Source organism: Mytilus galloprovincialis, chromosome 13 (genome assembly GCF_965363235.1).
Source record: "Mytilus galloprovincialis chromosome 13, xbMytGall1.hap1.1, whole genome shotgun sequence".
Lineage (NCBI taxonomy): Eukaryota > Metazoa > Mollusca > Bivalvia > Mytilida > Mytilidae > Mytilus > Mytilus galloprovincialis.
The window spans coordinates 3,916,814-3,935,438 of NC_134850.1; the positions used below are offsets into that span (position 1 = coordinate 3,916,814).

General features: G+C 32.4%; 1 protein-coding gene across 1 annotated transcript; it reads right to left on the bottom strand.

Annotated features, from left to right (window-relative positions):
- Positions 1-1,999: 1,999 nt before the first annotated feature.
- On the bottom strand, positions 2,000-16,074 carry LOC143056214 (PDZ and LIM domain protein 3-like). Its single transcript, XM_076229295.1, has 4 exons — positions 15,906-16,074; positions 7,131-7,282; positions 5,564-5,694; positions 2,000-3,007 (listed from the first exon to the last, which is right to left on the bottom strand). Exons 1-4 carry the CDS (start codon positions 16,017-16,019, stop codon positions 2,907-2,909), a joined length of 498 nt encoding a protein of 165 aa, XP_076085410.1. The 5' UTR covers positions 16,020-16,074; the 3' UTR covers positions 2,000-2,906.
- Between the last annotated feature and the right edge of the window lie 2,551 nt (positions 16,075-18,625).

The following is an 18,625-nucleotide window of genomic DNA, read 5'->3' on the forward strand; positions in this document are numbered from 1 at the left end:
ATCCGTATTTTCATGTCAGTTCCGAAGTACTGGCCACTTGGCTATTGATACCCTCGGAGACTAACAGTCCACCAGCAGAGGCTTCGACCCAGTGGTAGTAATAACATTAACGGTACTAATTTTCCTGCACCAGATGCGCATTTCCACAATACATGACTCTTCAGTGATGCTCGTGGCCAAAATTTTGAAATCCAAAGCTTATATAAAAGGTGAAGAGCTATAATCCAATAGGTCCAAAAAGTATAGCCGAATCCATGAAAGAAATCAGAGCTTTGCAAGAGGGAGATACATTCCTCAATTTATGATAATTTCTAACATTTTGTAACATCAAATTTTAATAACCCAAAAAATATGTTCATGCCAGTACCGAATATACCTCCTCATTGATACGATATTCCCTGGCTTGTATTTTGTTGTCATGACTTCTTTGATAGAGGATTGCAGATCACAAGGAAGCTATTAAACCAAGAGTTCCAATTGGTTGAGTTGAAATTATCTATTCGTAAAAAAAAAAATTGATGAGGATCGTGTTACTTAATTTTTAGTTTTCTGTTTGTCTTTTGTTTTTGCCATGACGTTGTCAGTTTAATTTTTATCTGTGAGTATGAATGTTCCTCTGGTTTCTTTGTCCCTCTTTTATAGGCGATTCGTTGTTGAAAGCCGTATAGTAGCCTATATAGTTGTTCAAACCACGCAGTGTGGACATTAGTTGAATAGTACTATTGGAAAACGTATCGAATCTATTTATTTTCATATTCTATATCTGTGTCATTGTTTAAGTATTAATAGGTACAATCATACACCATCAGGTGAAACGTTAAACTAAAGACTTGGAGATAAAATGAAAATAATTCGTTACATATTAAATGCGTCACCAGCATTTTTCTAGATTTACCTTCATCATGAGCGTTCATAACCGACAATTTTTAAGGCCACGGATGTTTAAGAACTAAAACAAGTAAAGAGTTATTTGACAAAAGGCCTAACAATATAAGTGAAATCTATCTAACGTCAATTTTGCCTGAGGGAGTTTGAAGTCTTGGTTTCATGAAAACTGGTATTTGCTGTTTCTCCGCTAAGCACTTGTACAAATTAATTAAAAAATTTATCACATTGATATAACTGATTGATTAGTGGTCTTTGAAATACGTACAAGGGCAAATTTATCACACATTTACAGGCTACATTACAATTAACAATTAATATAATACGTATGTCCTGTAATTATCGTCAATCGGATTGAAGGGCAACATATTTGTACTGCACTTAAGTATAAGGTAATGTTGGATAGAAACCAAAATTTAGCCTTGCAACATGTCCCATACAGTCCACTGAAAGTGTTGTTGCAATAGTTTTTTTAATGTCCACAGAGTCATAAAATTTAACTTTCGCATTCTGACCAAGTTTTACTGAGTATGCATACATCCCCGCACATCAACACGGCCTTCACTTTACTGTCGGTTGAACAAATTCAAAATATTGCCATATGTGTAAATCCAGGCTGTGTTTGGATATACGCATAAGGCGGCCTATGGTTACCCATAGATATCTATGGTTTGATATTGTATGTATCAAAATTTCAAACCATGGGTACCCAAAGGTACCTATGGGTAACCATAGTCCGCCTTATGCGTATATCCAAACACAGCCTCAGTCACCATTAAGGGAACTTCATTGTAAAACAAATCAAACAGAAACTAAATGAATAAAACATACAAGAAAAAACAAATCATTTAAACTTTGGTGGATAGTTGTCTCATCAGTAATCATACCTAATAAACTATTTGTCATTAGATTCAATTGCTTGGGCTCTTTCTACGTGTAGCTTGTTTTGTAGTATGATGTTCTTCTCATTGTTGAAAGCTCAAAAGTGACATATAGTTGCTATTATGTACATGTATTTGTCTCTGATGGAAATTGGACTGTTGTGACATTCTCAATCATACCACATCTTCTTACTTTATTTTGGCAAGGGTCTGTTGTACTCACTCATGACTAATTGTTTTTATTTGATATAGCTTTATTATGCAAGTTTTTAGCAAACACATCAATATACATAAATGTCTTTATACAAAATAAATAATTATAAACAAAAACAAAATACATTGAAAATAATAACAACATTGTGTAGTAGTCACCATGGGAACCATAGGTCAAGTAAAGCTTTTACAAACATTTTTTTCTTCTTTTGAGGCACAGGAATTAATATACAGAACATTTGAAAAATGACAGATAAGACTAATTAGTCTTGTACATCAGATAAATAGAAACTTAATATACAATAATATATATTAGTTTGTGTACATAAAATTGTAGCTTTGTTTTTAAATAAATCGTTGAATAGCTGAAGTAGAGCTTTATGGTAGGCATAAGTAGCTGATACATTAAATACCCCATCCTTTTCATACATTTTGAATAAAAAGAATGGATAGACTATCATAAACATGTATCATGTTTACGCTACTTCATGGAGAGATAGAACTAAAAAATACTTAAATGTTATATTCCCATTCAGATATAATTATAGTTTTCCTCTGGGTTAAAACAACTTCTAAAATCAATATTTAGCTTTTTTTTTAAATCTTTCCTATAAATTGAAAGTATTAATACATAAAAATTATACTGTATTCAAAAATATAACCAAATTGTTTTATAGAGACAAGTTAAAGGAAATGCCATTCAAATGAAGCGGTACATCCGGTTTCTGTTTTATATAAACGGTTAAATATCCTTTTTAGTTTTTAATAATCTCTCTTTGAAATTCAAATAGTAAGGTCAGTTTGTCAAACTGAATGTAAATTTCACTTTATACTTTCTTTGATTTAACACTTTTATATTCTAAAAGTCCCAGATATTTCATAGTTTATGTTGTTGAATGCCCATTCCAATTTGGTACATTAATTCCATTAGGATTGTCCGTATGCTTTTGTGTATCCAGATTGTTCAGTCTTTGTATATTCAGATCTGGCTTTTTTCTTCTTGTCAAATATTGAAGCGGGTCTGCCTCCTGTAAAATTTTAATAAGACAAAAATGCTAAGATCAAACAAAGAACACATTGACATATGACTTGAATAACAGTTTGGAAAATTTTCTGCATAATTTTGTACTACCAAAATATATGCCTAGGACTAATTTCTATTATTGGAACACAGGAGATTAATTGATGGAAAGATACTCTTTTGAAATCTAATTCACATGAATCATGGCCAATATCACTTAGTTCTATCGCACTCAGTTCTATCTCTGCCAATATCACTTTCACTGAACTAGTAAACATTTTTGTTTAGAGACCAGCTGAAGCCCGCCTTCAGGTTCGGGATTTTCTCGCTGTGTTGAAAACACATATTGGTGATCTTAGCTGTTTTGGGCTCTTTACTCGGCTTATTGTCTCTTTGACATAATCCCCATTTTTATTCGCAATTTTAATTTCATGTATTAAAGGTATTATAACCAGATGCTCCGCAGGGCGCAGCTTTATACGACCGCAGAGGTTGAACCCTGAACAGTTGGGGCAAGTATGGACACAACATTCAAGCTGGATTCAGCTTTAAATTTGGAGTGTGTTTAAATAGTTGACACAGCATAGGTTTCTGACACAGAATGAATGTGGTCTAATGAACTTAAAATATTTTATTTGCCTTTGAGCAATTCACTATGCTGTTGAATATTAATCCTCTCAAAAAAATGATTGAAGAAATTTTCTATTTACTTATGAAATCTAAAATGAGAAAAATTTAACCCCCCCCCCCCCATTTTTTTTTCACATCCCCTTTCCCATTTTCTAAAACTGATCTCAATTCAAATTTCTAATGGAGTTTGCAACAATAACATTGAATAACTACTCATTTAAATACATCATAAAATATTAAAATGTAAAATAAAGTGCTTGTTCTCACTGAATGGTAAAGATTGTATTAATCTATCAGTTGGTAGTAAAAGTGAATGTACATTGTATATTGTATAAAACAATGATTTAAGTTGATTCAACTATTATTCTGGACAAAAAAAGATAACTCCAATTGAAAATTTCTTGCTATTGCACATTATTGTGCAATTAGATATTTCTTGCTATTGCGCAATACTTTGCAATTGAAAATATTTGCTGTTGCACAATACTGTGCAATTGAAGATTTCTTGCTATTGCGCATACTGTGCAATTGAAAATTTTTTGCTATTGCACAATACTTAATATAATAATTTTGGATGCTGATTTGAACCAACTTGAAAACTGGGACCATAATCAAAAATCCAAGGACATGTTAAGATTCAGCATATCAAAAAAGCCCAAGAATTCATTTTTTTGTTTTAAAAATCAAACATAGTTTAATTTTGGACCCTTTGGACTTTAATGTAGACCAATTTAAAAACGGGACCAAAAATTAAGAATCTACATACACAATTGAATTGGCATATCAAAGAACCCCAATTATTCAATTTTTGATGAATTCAAACTAAGTTTAATTTTGGACCCCGATTTGGACCAACTTGAAAACTGGGCCAATAATAAAAAATCTAAGTACATTTTTAGATTCAGCATATCAAAGAACCCTAAGGATTCATTTTTTGTTAAAATCAAACTAAGTTTAATTTTGGACCCTTTGCACCTTAATGTAGACCAATTTGAAAACGGGACCAAAAATTAAGAATCTACATACACAGTTAGATTCGGCATATCAAAGAACCCCAAATATTCAATTTTTGATAAAATCAAACAAAGTTCAAATTTGGACCCTTTTTGGGTCCCCTTATTCCTAAACTGTTGGTACCAAAACTCCCAAAATCAAACCCAACTTTCCTTATATGGTCAAAAACCTTGTGTTTAAATTTCATAGATTTCTATTTACTTATACTGAAGTTATGGTGCAAAACCCTAGAATAATGCTTATTTGGGCCCCTTTTTTGGCCCCTAATTCCTAAACTGTTGAGACCTCAATTCTCAAAATCAATCCCAACCTCCCTTTTGTGGTCATAAACCTTGTGTTTAAATTTCATTGATTTCTATTGACTTATACTAAAGCTATTGTGCGAAAACCAAGAATAATGCTTATTTGGGCCCTTTGTTGGCCCCTAATTCCTTAACTGTTAGAACCAAAACTCCCAAAATCAATCCCAACCTTCCTTTTGTGGTCATAAACCTTGTGTCAAAATTCCATAGATTTCTATTTACTTAAACTAAAGTTATAGTGAGAAAACGAAGAAAATGCTTATTTGGGCCCTTTTTGGCCCCTAGTTCCTAAAATGTTGGGACCAAAACTCCCAAAATCCATCCCAACCTTTCTTTTGTGGTCATAAACCTTGTGTTAAAATTTCATAGATTTCTATGCACTTTTACTAAAGTAAGAGTGCGAAAACTAAAAGTATTCGGACGACGACGCCAACGTGAAACCAATATACGACCAAATAATTTTCAATATTTGCGGTCGTATAAAAACTGTGTAATGGTTTGCGATGCAATAATTAATCTTATTATGTTAAAATTTAATCTGAAAATGATTTTTCTTTAACTGCAGATAACCAATGAGATCATGTTTCTGGAAAATCCCTGTTATAATAGTAACAAACCTGCTGCTGCTGCTTGTGGCAGTTCTGTCTGTAAAATTTGATATGTTTTTGGTTGTACATCTCTGTAATTGTCATCGATAGAATCCTCTTTTTGGAGAGGACCGGCTGTCTTGGGACCAACTCCTCCTGGTCTATATATATATATATAAAATTATAATGACAGGATGCATGATCTGAAACTCTGTATATACATCTGTACTTGTTATGTAATTTTCTCCATTCTATGTACTTTGCCATAACAAATTCTAATTTGCACTGTTTCTTGTTTATTTTTATTTTAATGTTTATTTTATTTTTGTTTTGTTTTTTTGTTTTTTGTTGTTGCTAATTTGTATTCTCTCGTTTATAAAAATGTAATTGTGCTACTGTAGTATGTTGCAACTGAGGCAACTCTGCACAACAGACTTAATGACAAATAAATTAACAGCTAAATGTCACTGTACAGCCTTCAACAATGAGTCCATACCGCATAGTCAGCTATAATAGACAATGAAAAAATTGATAAAGCTTAATTTATGTAAAGGTTTAGGGCACTTATTTGTTTTACATGTAAAACTCGAGAGACAATTAGAAATAATTGTGTACTCGTCGTGGAATGGAGAGGAGAACCATGCATCACAGCAATATATTTACAGGGCTACAATAAAGGCAAATCAGACAGATTATTTTTACTATATTTGAAGCCATGGTCACTATAAGTTGTTTAGTATGTCAATGCGCCACAAAGGTCATGTTCTCTTTTGTTTTTAAGAGTTTTCTACCTAATATAATATAAACAAGAATGTGTCCATAGTACACGGAAGCCCCACTCGCACTATTATTTTAAATGTTCAGTGGACCGTGAAATTGTGGCCAACACTTTTAATTTGGAAATAAAATTAGAAAGATCATATTATAAGGAATATGTGTACTAAGTTTCAATTTGATTGGACTTCAACTTCATCAAGGGGGTCTCATTGGGGGGTTCTGATCCTGGATCCCGCTTACTGTTTTGTCAGATTCCCGTATCCCGCTTACACTATAAGCATTCTCATTTTTTTGTCATTTCCCGGGTCCCGCTAGACCTCATTTCCCGTTTTCACGACACAATAATTTGACTTTCACGTGTCACGCTTACAAAAAATCGGACATCCCGCGTCACGCTTAGACCCCAATGAGACCCACCATCAAAACCTACCTTGATCAAAAACTTTAACGAAAACTTTTACCTAGTTAGCGGGACAGACGGTCAAACGGACGCACAGACCAGAAAACATAATGCCCATAAATGGGCCATCAAAAAGAAGATGGTATGGTTGCCAATTAGACAACTCTTCATACAAACTATATGAGACAGAAATTTACAACTATAGGTAACCGTACGACCTTCAACTATGAGCACAGCTATTCTACATAGTCAGCTATAAAATGCCCCAAAATGACGAATGTAAAACCATAAAATATTGGGCTGCATGCTAATTTACATTTAATAGAGAGTAAATGGCATACAATTAAAGAATAAGAAAATTTGCTTAAAATAAAGAAAACAAAAATGATGGAATTACCCTTTTTTACCCTCTTTTGTTACCTTTTTATGGTCATGTCGATATCGTTTCCTGCTCGAATCATCTCGTTCCTGGCGTGTTGATGTGTGACGTCAGCGACGTAAGCTTTGTTAATGTAGCAAATCAAGTCACCGTCCCGCAAACCAGCTTTTCCAGCAACGCTCTTGGGAGATACCTATAATTAAAGATCTAATAATATAGAAACGTCGCACGATACTGGTGTTATTTTAGTGAAATCGCGGACAAGACACATTCAAGTCATTAATTAATAAACATTAAAAGTGATCTTCTAAAGTGTGGTATATCATTTTAAAGCTTTTAAATTCTACTTTCAGAATATTGCAATTTTGTATATGCAACAGACTTCTTTCATTATAAAGTGAAAATCAATTAAACTTTCATTTTTTAATATTATTTCCTTGTCCCGCGTTACACTTAAAGGTTTGGGAAATTCGGAATATTGTAAAAAGCATATAAAAGATTCCACCAAACGATATAAAAGTCTGTCTAGAACAAGCACGACATAATTCGTCGATGATGTAATGTCGGTTCTTTCTTTGAAAAGACGGAATTTCGAGAAAAAATGTTCTAGATGATACAAATTATGTGTCCCATGCACAAAAAATTGCCGTCATTTTTCTAAATTGTCCAATTCAAAAGGGACACCAGAGCAATCACCATGTCGTAAGTAAATAATTATTACACTAGTATTTTGTACAAAGCTCACACTTTCGCCTCATGCAATAATCAGGGATTTTAATAACAAATTCTTTTTATTCGAGTCGAATATCAATGTCCGACAATTTGTCCCCTTCAAACCCAATTGACGTACGCGTAGGGTTACGTTTTTCTGTTTTTTTCGTGATATTTATTTAATACAGTGCTATTCGCTACATAAAATAAAATATAAGGGAAAAAAGTACAAAAAGTTATCTCTATTTTGATAGTAAATTCTCATTAATTTAATCTAAAATACGAGATATCGGATAAAACTATAATGTCCGATACAATGTCCCCACATACGATTTTAACGTTATGTAACAAAATATACAAAATTTACGTCAATTGTCATTATTGCGGTATTCACAGACGTTTCAGAATACGGGTAATTTTTGTTGCTTGTTGAGAAAACTTCAAATGTTTTAAGTAAAAGCTCAATACCGATTCATGGGAGGGGGCAATAATTCCTCGCGGAACTGCATGAAGTGTTTCCCGGAATTTATAATGATCGACAGGCCGATCCGCTACAATACAAAATCATAGAAAAGAAAACAGCTATTGTTCCCGCTGATTCTTTTGTTAATTGTATATATTTGTGCAGAACTTAATGGCACTGTTATGCTATATATACCGTAGACCATTCGTCTCGACATTCTGCAGTGTATAAATGAGTGCATTATCCATGTTAGCAGTGCGTAGTGTATTAAAAAAAATCGATTGCTTTTGTAATTAAAATGTTTAATAAACAAAAAGTTTCAATTCAATTTTTATTTATTTTATTTGTTAATAAAAAGCTTAGTATATTATCTAAGAATCTAAAGTTCATAAATTTCGCTCATAATATCCGTCAATTTTAGAAAGCCATCTGAAAAATGTGCATTCTAATGTTTTTATTTTGGATAACGTCTTCCAGTGTGTAACGTTAGGTGACACCAGTATCTTGCGACGTTTCATAACATACATGTATACAAGTGTTAAACTATAATATACTTTTGATATTAATACCATTACTCATCGTTGAAATTAAAGGGCGTCTCCGTATGGATGAATAAATATAGATCAAATAATCTTTTTATTGATTACTGGGTACTTTTTACATAAGAGAAATATTCAGCTACAATGATTATCAGTGGCGGATCCAGAACTTTTCCTTAGGGGGGGGGGGGCGATGACTGACCTAAAGGGGGGGGGGCGCTCCAGTCATGCTTCAATGATTCTCTATATAATCAACCAAATTTTTCCCACGAAAGGGGGGGGGGGGCGGGCCCGTCAGCCCCCCCCCCCTGGATCCGCCTATGAAATTTATGGGATATGACTATAGTGTTTCCTGCAGCTTTTAAAAAGGGCAGGGTAATTGTTAGCTCAGAGGGCACATTAAGCGCGATAGACAACAATTTTAGGGCACTTACTTAACATAAACAGGCAATTTCTATAAAATGGATTCATTTAAAAAATACTAGTTTAATGACCTCTTAATATGGGGACGAAGTCCCCAATAACAGTAGAAAATTCAATAAAAAAAAAAATTCGGGAAAATTTCCCGAATTTTTCATTGTACTAATGAACTCAAAATCGTTCAATTTTTTTTATGTCATGTTTTGAAATCCCGGACCTGCGCAGAAATGTACAATATACTTCCCTTTTCCGGTCTCGTTTGTATGAAACTTTGAGTAAAATATATATTTATCAGTCTAGTATAAAATAGGAAGAAACGCGCAATACTTATTTCATTTTTAATAATTCCTTGATATGAAAAAACGTTACCTAATGATAGCGTTTCTTGTTTACATTGCATATGACGTCATAATTTAAATAACGTCACAACTAAAATCCCTAACAACAGAACCAAAATCGGAAACGTTACTGTATTTCCGTGTCTTTTTTTTTTGGACAAATAATTGAGTTACAAAATAATAATTCATACAGACTTCGTCCCCATTTACAGGTAATGCCTGCCTCATATTATTATGGGGACGAAGTCCCCAATAACAGTAGAAAATTCAATAAAAAAAAAATTCGGGAAAATTTCCCGAATTTTTCATTGTACTAATGAACTCAAAATCGTTCAATTTTTTTTATGTCATGTTTTGAATTCCCGGACCTGCGCAGAAATGTACAATATACTTCCTTTTTCCGGTCTCGTTTGTATGAAACTTTGAGTAAAATATATATTTATCAGTCTAGTATAAAATAGGAAGAAACGCGCAATACCAATTTCATTTTTAATAATTCCTTGATATGAAAAAACGTTACCTGATGATAGCGTTTCTTTGTTTACATTGCATATGACGTCATAATTTAAATAACGTTACAACTTAAATCCTTAACAACAGAACCAAAATCGGAAACGTTACGGTATTTCCGTTTCTTTTTTTTTGACAAATAATTAAGTTACAAAAAAATAATTCATACAGACTTCGTCCCCATTTACAGGTAATGCCTGCCTCATATTATGGGGACGAAGTCCCCAATAACAGTAGAAATTCAATAAAAAAAAAAAATCGGGAAAATTTCCCGAATTTTTCATTGTACTAATGAACTCAAAATCGTTCAATTTTTTTTATGTCATGTTTTGAAATCCCGGACCTGCGCTGAAATCTACAATGTACTTCCTTTTTCCGGTCTCGTTTGTATGAATCTTTGAGTAAAATATATATTTATCAGTCTAGTATAAATAGGAAGGAACGCAATACCAATTTCATATTTTAAAAATAATTCCTTGATATGAAAAAACGTTACCTGATGATAGCGTTTCTTTGTTTACATTGCATATGACGTCATAACTTAAATAACGTCACAACTAAAATCCCTAACAACAGAACCAAAATCGGAAACGTTACGGTATTCCCGTTTCTTTTTTTTTAACAAATATTTAAGTTACAAAAAAATAATTCATACAGACTACGTCCCCATTTACAGGTAATGCCTGCCTCATATTAGTTATTGTTCAAAATATATACATGTAATAGACTTCTTTCTGGGTCTATCATATTCTTGATGTGGGACCACATTGAAAAAAAATGTTGGTTTGCCAAAGCCAGAGTTCCATAAAAAAGATCAGGGTGATAGGTTGGGTTTTTTTTAAAAATATGAAGGGACTATTTAAAATGATTATAAACTTTAAGAATTTGTCTGGTCATTTTTAGTAACCAAAATTTAGTAAGTTACAAAAAAAAAATAACTTTACAAATTAACCCCTTCCCCTCTACACCCTTTTCCAAATTAAATTAATATGGGGACGAAGTCCCCAATAACAGTAGAAAATTCAATAAAAAAAAAAAATTCGGGAAAATTTCCCGAATTTTTCATTGTACTAATGAACTCAAATTCGTTCAATTTTTTTTATGTCATGTTTTGAAATCCCGGACCTGCGCAGAAATGTACAATATACTTCCTTTTTCCGGTCTCGTTTGTATGGAACTTTGAGTAAAATATATATTTATCAGTCTAGTATAAAATTGGAAGGAACGTGCAATACCAATTTCATTTTTTATAATTCCTAGATATGAAAAAACGTTACCTAATGATAGCGTTTCTTTGTTTACATTGCATATGACGTCATAATTTAAATAACGTCACAACTAAAATCCCTAACAACAGAACCAAAATCGGAAACGTTACGGTATTTCCATTTCTTTTTTTTTGACAAATAATTAAGTTACAAAAAAATAATTCATACAGACTTCGTCCCCATTTACAGGTAATGCCTGCCTCATATTATAGATACACCAAGTTTTACTACTTTCATGGCACTACCATATCAGCTGTTTATTTTAAATGTCTATAAATAGCCAGAAATAGTTGTCTGTTACTTAGGTGTTTTCCCCAAGTATTTTTCCCGCCTAAAATGATCATGTGACATGTTTGTAAACAAAAGACAACATTTCATCAAGGAATTCATTTATTTTCTGGATTATTCTGCTTTTAATAATTTAGTTTGGATTTTTATTCATTTCATTTAAGGTACAGTCAAGCATTTGTATTTAAAAATAGTTTGCAAAGAATTTTTACTTTTCACTTTGACAAATGTCTCATGATCGCCGTTCATTGGCTTGTTCAACCATGCAAACAATGTATATTATGTAAATTAGAAATCTATCAGCTGTCAAAAATATTGATCTAAGCAATCGATGTTTTGAAATCGTTTTCCGGTTTAGTTTCTTTTCAAAACAATGTCATATCATTAATCTTCTAGGCAAAACGATGTTTCTGGGACTTGGGGGATACAATCGGGACGCGTGATTAGTATCTGTATTCACTATTCAATCGCAGTTTGCTAATCAGCTGATTACGAAATCGATTACAAAATGGCGTCCTAGTGAACTTTTGTTTACGTGTAAAGGGAAATAACTCGAGCGGTATTCATAAAATATGTCTTTCAGTACCGTAAAGGCATGGCGTCAGGAATTTCGACAAAACTAGGGCAGGGCGCCAAATTTTTTTCCCAAAAAGGGCAGGGCGTCGAGAAATCGCGGCAGGGCGCCATTACACGCCAAAACCACCTGTAGGAAACACTAGACTATAACAACTATAATATAGGTCACAATTCATTTAAAAAATAAAGGAGCGACAAACACTGAGGAAAATGCTCTTGACTTGGGATAGACACAAAATATAGCTTGGTTGCTATATAATATAACTGACGGAAATCCCTTATACCCTATCAGAGGCGGATTTAGAGGAGGGTAGTTCCCCTTTGTGAAAAACATTTTGGTTGATTATAGATCGAATTACTGACGCGTGACTGCAGCGGCCCCCTCTTAGGCAGCTAGTACCTCCCCTCCCCCTTTTCTTCTGGACATGTCTAAATCCGCCACTGCATTTATATCCACATCGTAGTAGTATGTTACCTCTCCAGGGTCCGTTTATTTATATTTAGTATGAAATATCTATATAAACAAATCATGCTGTATTTTCGTTTTGGTATATCGTTGCGTAGCAGTCTCATTGGCATATACAAGTTGAAGACCTTTCCTTTTTTCATCGATAAAATTACAACTGTTATATATAGATCTCCCATCTAATCCATGTATTTCCTCGTGTGGTGTTTGTGCAAAATGTGAAAATTACACGTGTGTTTGTGCAAAATGTGAAAGTTAACACAGATCAAGAAACCGCTCGACCGGTGTTTACAGTTGTTTTAATTTCAGCCAAAAAAATGATGTTTCTAAACTCACATTTCTTTCAATGATACATGTTTGTAGTGTTTAATGTCTATCGTTTTGTAATTAATATGCCTGTCTGTCTGTTTGTTTGTTTTTTGTTTTTGTTTTGTATTTTAGTAACAATCCTATTGTTTGGATTTTAGACTAATAAAATTCTTATTCTTATTCTTATTCATCTGAAGTTTAAAAATAATGGTCCGTTTGGTTAACATTTCGATTGAATAATTTGACTTTTTACTGCATGCGTCTAGCCCAAAGGTGGATTTAGGGAGCAGGTCGGGAAAACAATATTGATTATATAGGGAATTACTGAATAAAATTAAAATTGAGAAAGGAAATGGGGAATGTGTCAAAGCGACAACAACCCGACCATATACATGTAGTAGACTGAAGCATGACTGGAGCGAGCCTCATCTTAGGCGGTCAATGTCCCCCTTTTTATGAAACATTATTGATCCGCCACTGTAGCATTTAACTGCGTCCAAGGACATGTAAATATGATAGAATTAATTGAGTGGTTAAAAATCTGGAAATAATTTAAATATTTGAAATTATTTTTACTTTGTTCTGTACCTTTTATGAAGAATGATATATATTTTAAGTAAAATCATATTTACTTCAGCGATACAAAATAAAGAAAATTTTGGAGAAAAAATAAATAAGCATTTACCTGTTACAGAATTCCGTTCGATCTGAATCAAGAAGGGTGAATTATCTGATTGAAGAAATCTAACACGATTAAGACACGGGGCCTTATTTTGGGGCTGTTTTGGATAAAACAATTTACTATATATTTTTTTTTATCAATTTTGCACATTTAATTTAATTTGGGTTAGTATAAAAAAAAATCTGACTTGAATTCATCAAAAATAAAACAAATCTTTTTATCAAAGGTTTTTAGTTAAATCTTACCCCTTTGAGTTATTTTATTTTCGAAGTTATGGCGTAAATAGTTGCAGATTTTTTTTTTAAAGATAAGAAATCACATGAGTCATAGGAAGTTGAGAAAATTGAAAAATTTTAGGGTAAGCAAAATTTTAAATTAATTAAGTTTATGAAACTATAAGAATTTTAAATTACTACATTTGTAAAAAAAGTTATTCATTTTCAACGATTAAAAATCGTACCAACTATGCCTATTGAATTTTACATGTATCTCGCTGTACAAAAATGTGCACCAAAAAAAATCTACATTTTTTGAAAATAAAAGATATGCGATTTCTACACAACAGAAGAGAATATTTTAAATCCATATCGCGAATAGAAAAAACTCGGTGTTGTTAGTTACGGCATCATGGGTATATGCATGGTTAGAACCAAGAAGTTGTCACAATTTCTATAAAACATTCAGCAAGGATTTTTTTAGAATAAAAATTCCTTTTTACATTCGGATTTCAATTGAAAATTACCATATATATGGAAAAATTAAAACATTACAAAAAAGGGGGATGGTAATATGTGTTTTGTGTTATAAAAATGATATATTTAATACGATTTCATAATTTATGTCAGAAACATAACATAATATAATATGTATGATTTGTCTCTCTTGATATTATTTCAAAATTGTTAATAAATCACCATGGATATAAATAGTTTCTTATTGTATTTTATTATACTCGATGAAAACACCTTGATCGCAGCTGTGTAGATCAGTAAATAACTCGAGGAATACACTCTTGTGTTTTAAGTGCAAAAGCAACGACTTTCGATCTACAGGAACTTGTGCGAGAAATTTGAATTATTGTAAGCTATATACAGAATAAGAAAAAAGGCAATAAGATAAACAAACAAGTAAACAAATCAAAAGATAAATAAATATACAGGTTCAATGTATTCTGTTAATGCGGAGATAATTACACATCATTGAAACATTGATAACACTAATATCTTCACACGTGCATGCATACTTGTGCGCGTGCCAGATACATTCCAGATTTGGCTGCTAAGGTAACCCGACTCCTAGATAACGTTATTATTTACTGTCAATGTACTGCATAGCATTTTACTTATCTTGGCAATCAATTAGGGTGTAATTGTTACTTTAGTCAAAAGCAATACAGCTTATAGAATATACATTTTTACTCCAAATCTTTAATGCTAACTTGGTATATTTTTTTTTTATTTATCTTACTGTATGGTGATTAGATTTAATGATTTTGTACGTATCGGTTTGTTCTTTTTTATGAGGGCCTCAAGTCATGCAAGTAAAGATTAGGGAACACTAATTGGGTTAAAATTACCCTTTTAAATAAAGAATATTATCGTGGTTATTGATTTAAAGATATGATTATGAAATCGTACTGGTAATGCATGAGATATTTGCCACTGCTGGTAATTTCAGCGAAACAACATTCAGCTATTTATGTTATAACCATTACATTTTTTTAAATTATTTACATCAAAAATCGTGAAAGTGATTATAATTTTAGAGTTATAAATGATGTTTCAACCACTTTTCAATTTACAGAACGATGATTTCCCTTAATACAGCGTGAGGCAAAAGTTTTAAATTTGAATAATCTGTTTTAAATTCTGTTGACATATACATATACCTCGGGATAAATTAGTTCAAGCATGGGTTGATACATTGAGTTTACATATCTTATGAATCATTGAAAGTATACAAAGAAACATTGATTGTATTAAAATACAGGTAAATACAAAGTATGTAGAAAAGTTTTAAGTTTAAGAAAAATTTCACAATAATATCTTTTAATGAAAAAGAAAACAAATACAATAATTATTCCATCCCTGGGATTCAAAATCAAAGAAACGACTTTGATAGTTTATTTATATCAAGGTTACATATTCAGTTGTGTTTTCCGAAATATACAGCTGCAACTTCCAAAAATAATAATACCCCTCAATTCAAAACAGCGAACCATTTTGGAAAGGAAATCTTTGACATACCTCAGCAACCTGGAGTGGGATCCCGACCTCGGATCCTCCCTGCATTTTAAATCCCCATGGCTGACCAGTGTCATATCGCCTCAATTTGCAGACCGTTATTTCACTGCCCGCCATTTTGCTACACCTTGTCGATTAGCCTGATGTTACTTTCTACAAGAATGTGTATATACACACCCACTAGAGTGTATTATATTGGTATTGTATATATGCCGAACTTTCATTATCATGTTATCATAATTACACGCGATGGCCTCGATCACACGCCGGGATATCATACGCGTAATTGCCTTTTTTTTTATATAACAAAACCCTGTCCCGAAACATATATTTTTTATAATCAAGTATAAAAAACTTTCTATTAAAATCAAAATTCGCTACTCCCCATCCGTCTGAAGATGCAGTTTGGAAACATTCAGGTGCAATTATCGATTTGTGAGGTTCTGGATGGAGTTTACAGATAAGGGAATAATGGGGCATAAAAAAAGAATAAAGACACCCCCCCCTTTCCCCCTTTAAAAGATATTTTTATTTGGAAGCAATTTTTTCTCGTCTAAAATATATATATGTATTAGTTTGGATTCATAATCAGTAATTCCCAGGGGCGGATCCAGGATTTCAGATTAGGGGTGGGCGCAATGTTTAAATTTTTGAAGGTATAATTATCGAAATTATTGGAATATTCTTCTAAAGAGGGTGCAATGTAGATATCTTGCATGGCAAGTAAAACGTGGCGAATATTTTGTGTTAAAATAAGCGAGAAATTAAAGTTTCAAGCTAAAACCGCATAAATCCACCCCTGTCAATCTACAATCACCATAATTAACAAGAAATGTGCGAGTTTCAATTCATTGACTCAACAGTAGCTCAACCGACCAATATTAGATTAAAAAAAAAACGGTCTACTTTTGCCAGCGATTTTTCATTGTCTTTTCACAATTTTTTATTATTATTATTTTTTGTTGTTTTCGGAGGTCGTGCCAAACTTTTTATGTACATTTTTTTTTTTTTTTTACAGCAAACTATGGAACGCCATAGCTGCCTTCCGTTGTTCATATTTAGTATATGCTGTGATCATTTAATTATTTTCAGTGTTTTTTCTCGATTATGAGTGCCCTTTTCATTATGTTCAGTAGTATAACAATTATGTTGAGCCGTAACTTCATAATGATCAGTAGAATAATCATTATATTGTGCAGATCTGGTATTATATTCAGCACTTTAATCAATATACTTAGTAGTTTTGGCTTTATGTTCAGTAGGTAAATTATTCTATTGAGTAGATTTGTCTTTATATTCAGTACTTTTGAAAATATCTTCTGTCAACATATTTTTATATTATGTAGATTTCCCATCATGTTGACTACAGAAACCGAAATATTCAGTGGTCAAACACACTTTATAATCAGTACTGTTATCATTATGTTGAGTGAAATAAATATTATGTTCTGTAGACTGAATATTATGTTCTGTAAAATAAATACTATGTTCAGTACAAACAACTTTATGATCAGTGGTCAAAATGTTTTATGTTTGGTTCAAAAAATATTATACTAGGTGGTTAATCAATTATATTCAGTGCTTTTTTCATTATGTGGTGGTGGTAAACTTCCGAAAATAACCGAAAACATACGAAGCCGGACAATTTTTTCGGGTTTATTTTCATACTGTCAACATGTCGTCTGCTATACAACGTGCTCTTGCAGAACTTAATCTACAAATCTTTCAAAAGTTTAAAGATGAGAGGATAGAGGATGACACTTTTCAGCACCTTACTGATCAAGACTTGATCAGACTAGGTGTTGAAACTATTGGTGATAGAATAAGATTGAGGCAAGCGATGAGGAAGACTCTGTGACTAAATAACACAGAAATTAACAACTATAGCTCATCATAATGCCCCCAATTATTAGAAAAGCCCCCGCATAATCAGATATAAAAGAGGGAGGAAAGATACCAGACTGTATACCTTTATTTGCTTAATCTATAATCTCTAGCTTATCAACTCTCCGTCCCCGAAATGCTGTGTGGCAGACACTGTTATTAATTAATTATTAGCTCCCTTGGTAAAACTCCAAATTTTGTATTTAATGTATTTCATTGTTAAATAATTTACATGAAGCTTAATAAGTATATATTTGTTAATTGCATAGCTTTTGCTATTTGAATTCATTGGTTAAAGATATTTATTTATATTGTAAAGTTTAATATTTGCATCGTGGCAAAATCTTTGGTTACCTTCTTTGGATATATTTAGTGAGAAACTTATATATGTTATAGATCCTATCTAAGAATGAAATTACACCACAAGGTATAACTTAACTTAATTAATGCCTAAAAGGCACAAACAAGGGCCGACCGTGCAAGGGTTGTTTAGCCAGTCCAGGTCGTTTAAAACTTCCATTTGTTGTTCAGAACGAAAAGATACCGGCCATGGAAGAGTTGATAAGCTAGAGATTATAGATTAAGCAAAGAAAGGTATACAGCCGGACAAAGGCCTTAAAAACATAATTTAAAACATATATTGAATTTGTTGTAATATTGGTTCGTTTTTTCTAACATTTTTATTTTGTTTTGCGGATGAAATTTTGAAGATTCTGTTTTAAATCCTAGGGGTTGTAGGAACATCGTGCCCAACGTTTGAAAGTAAAAATAAAACAATCAAAATACTTCAATTCACCCGTATTACAAGAAGCTATGTAGTTTGCGCTTGTTGATAGGCT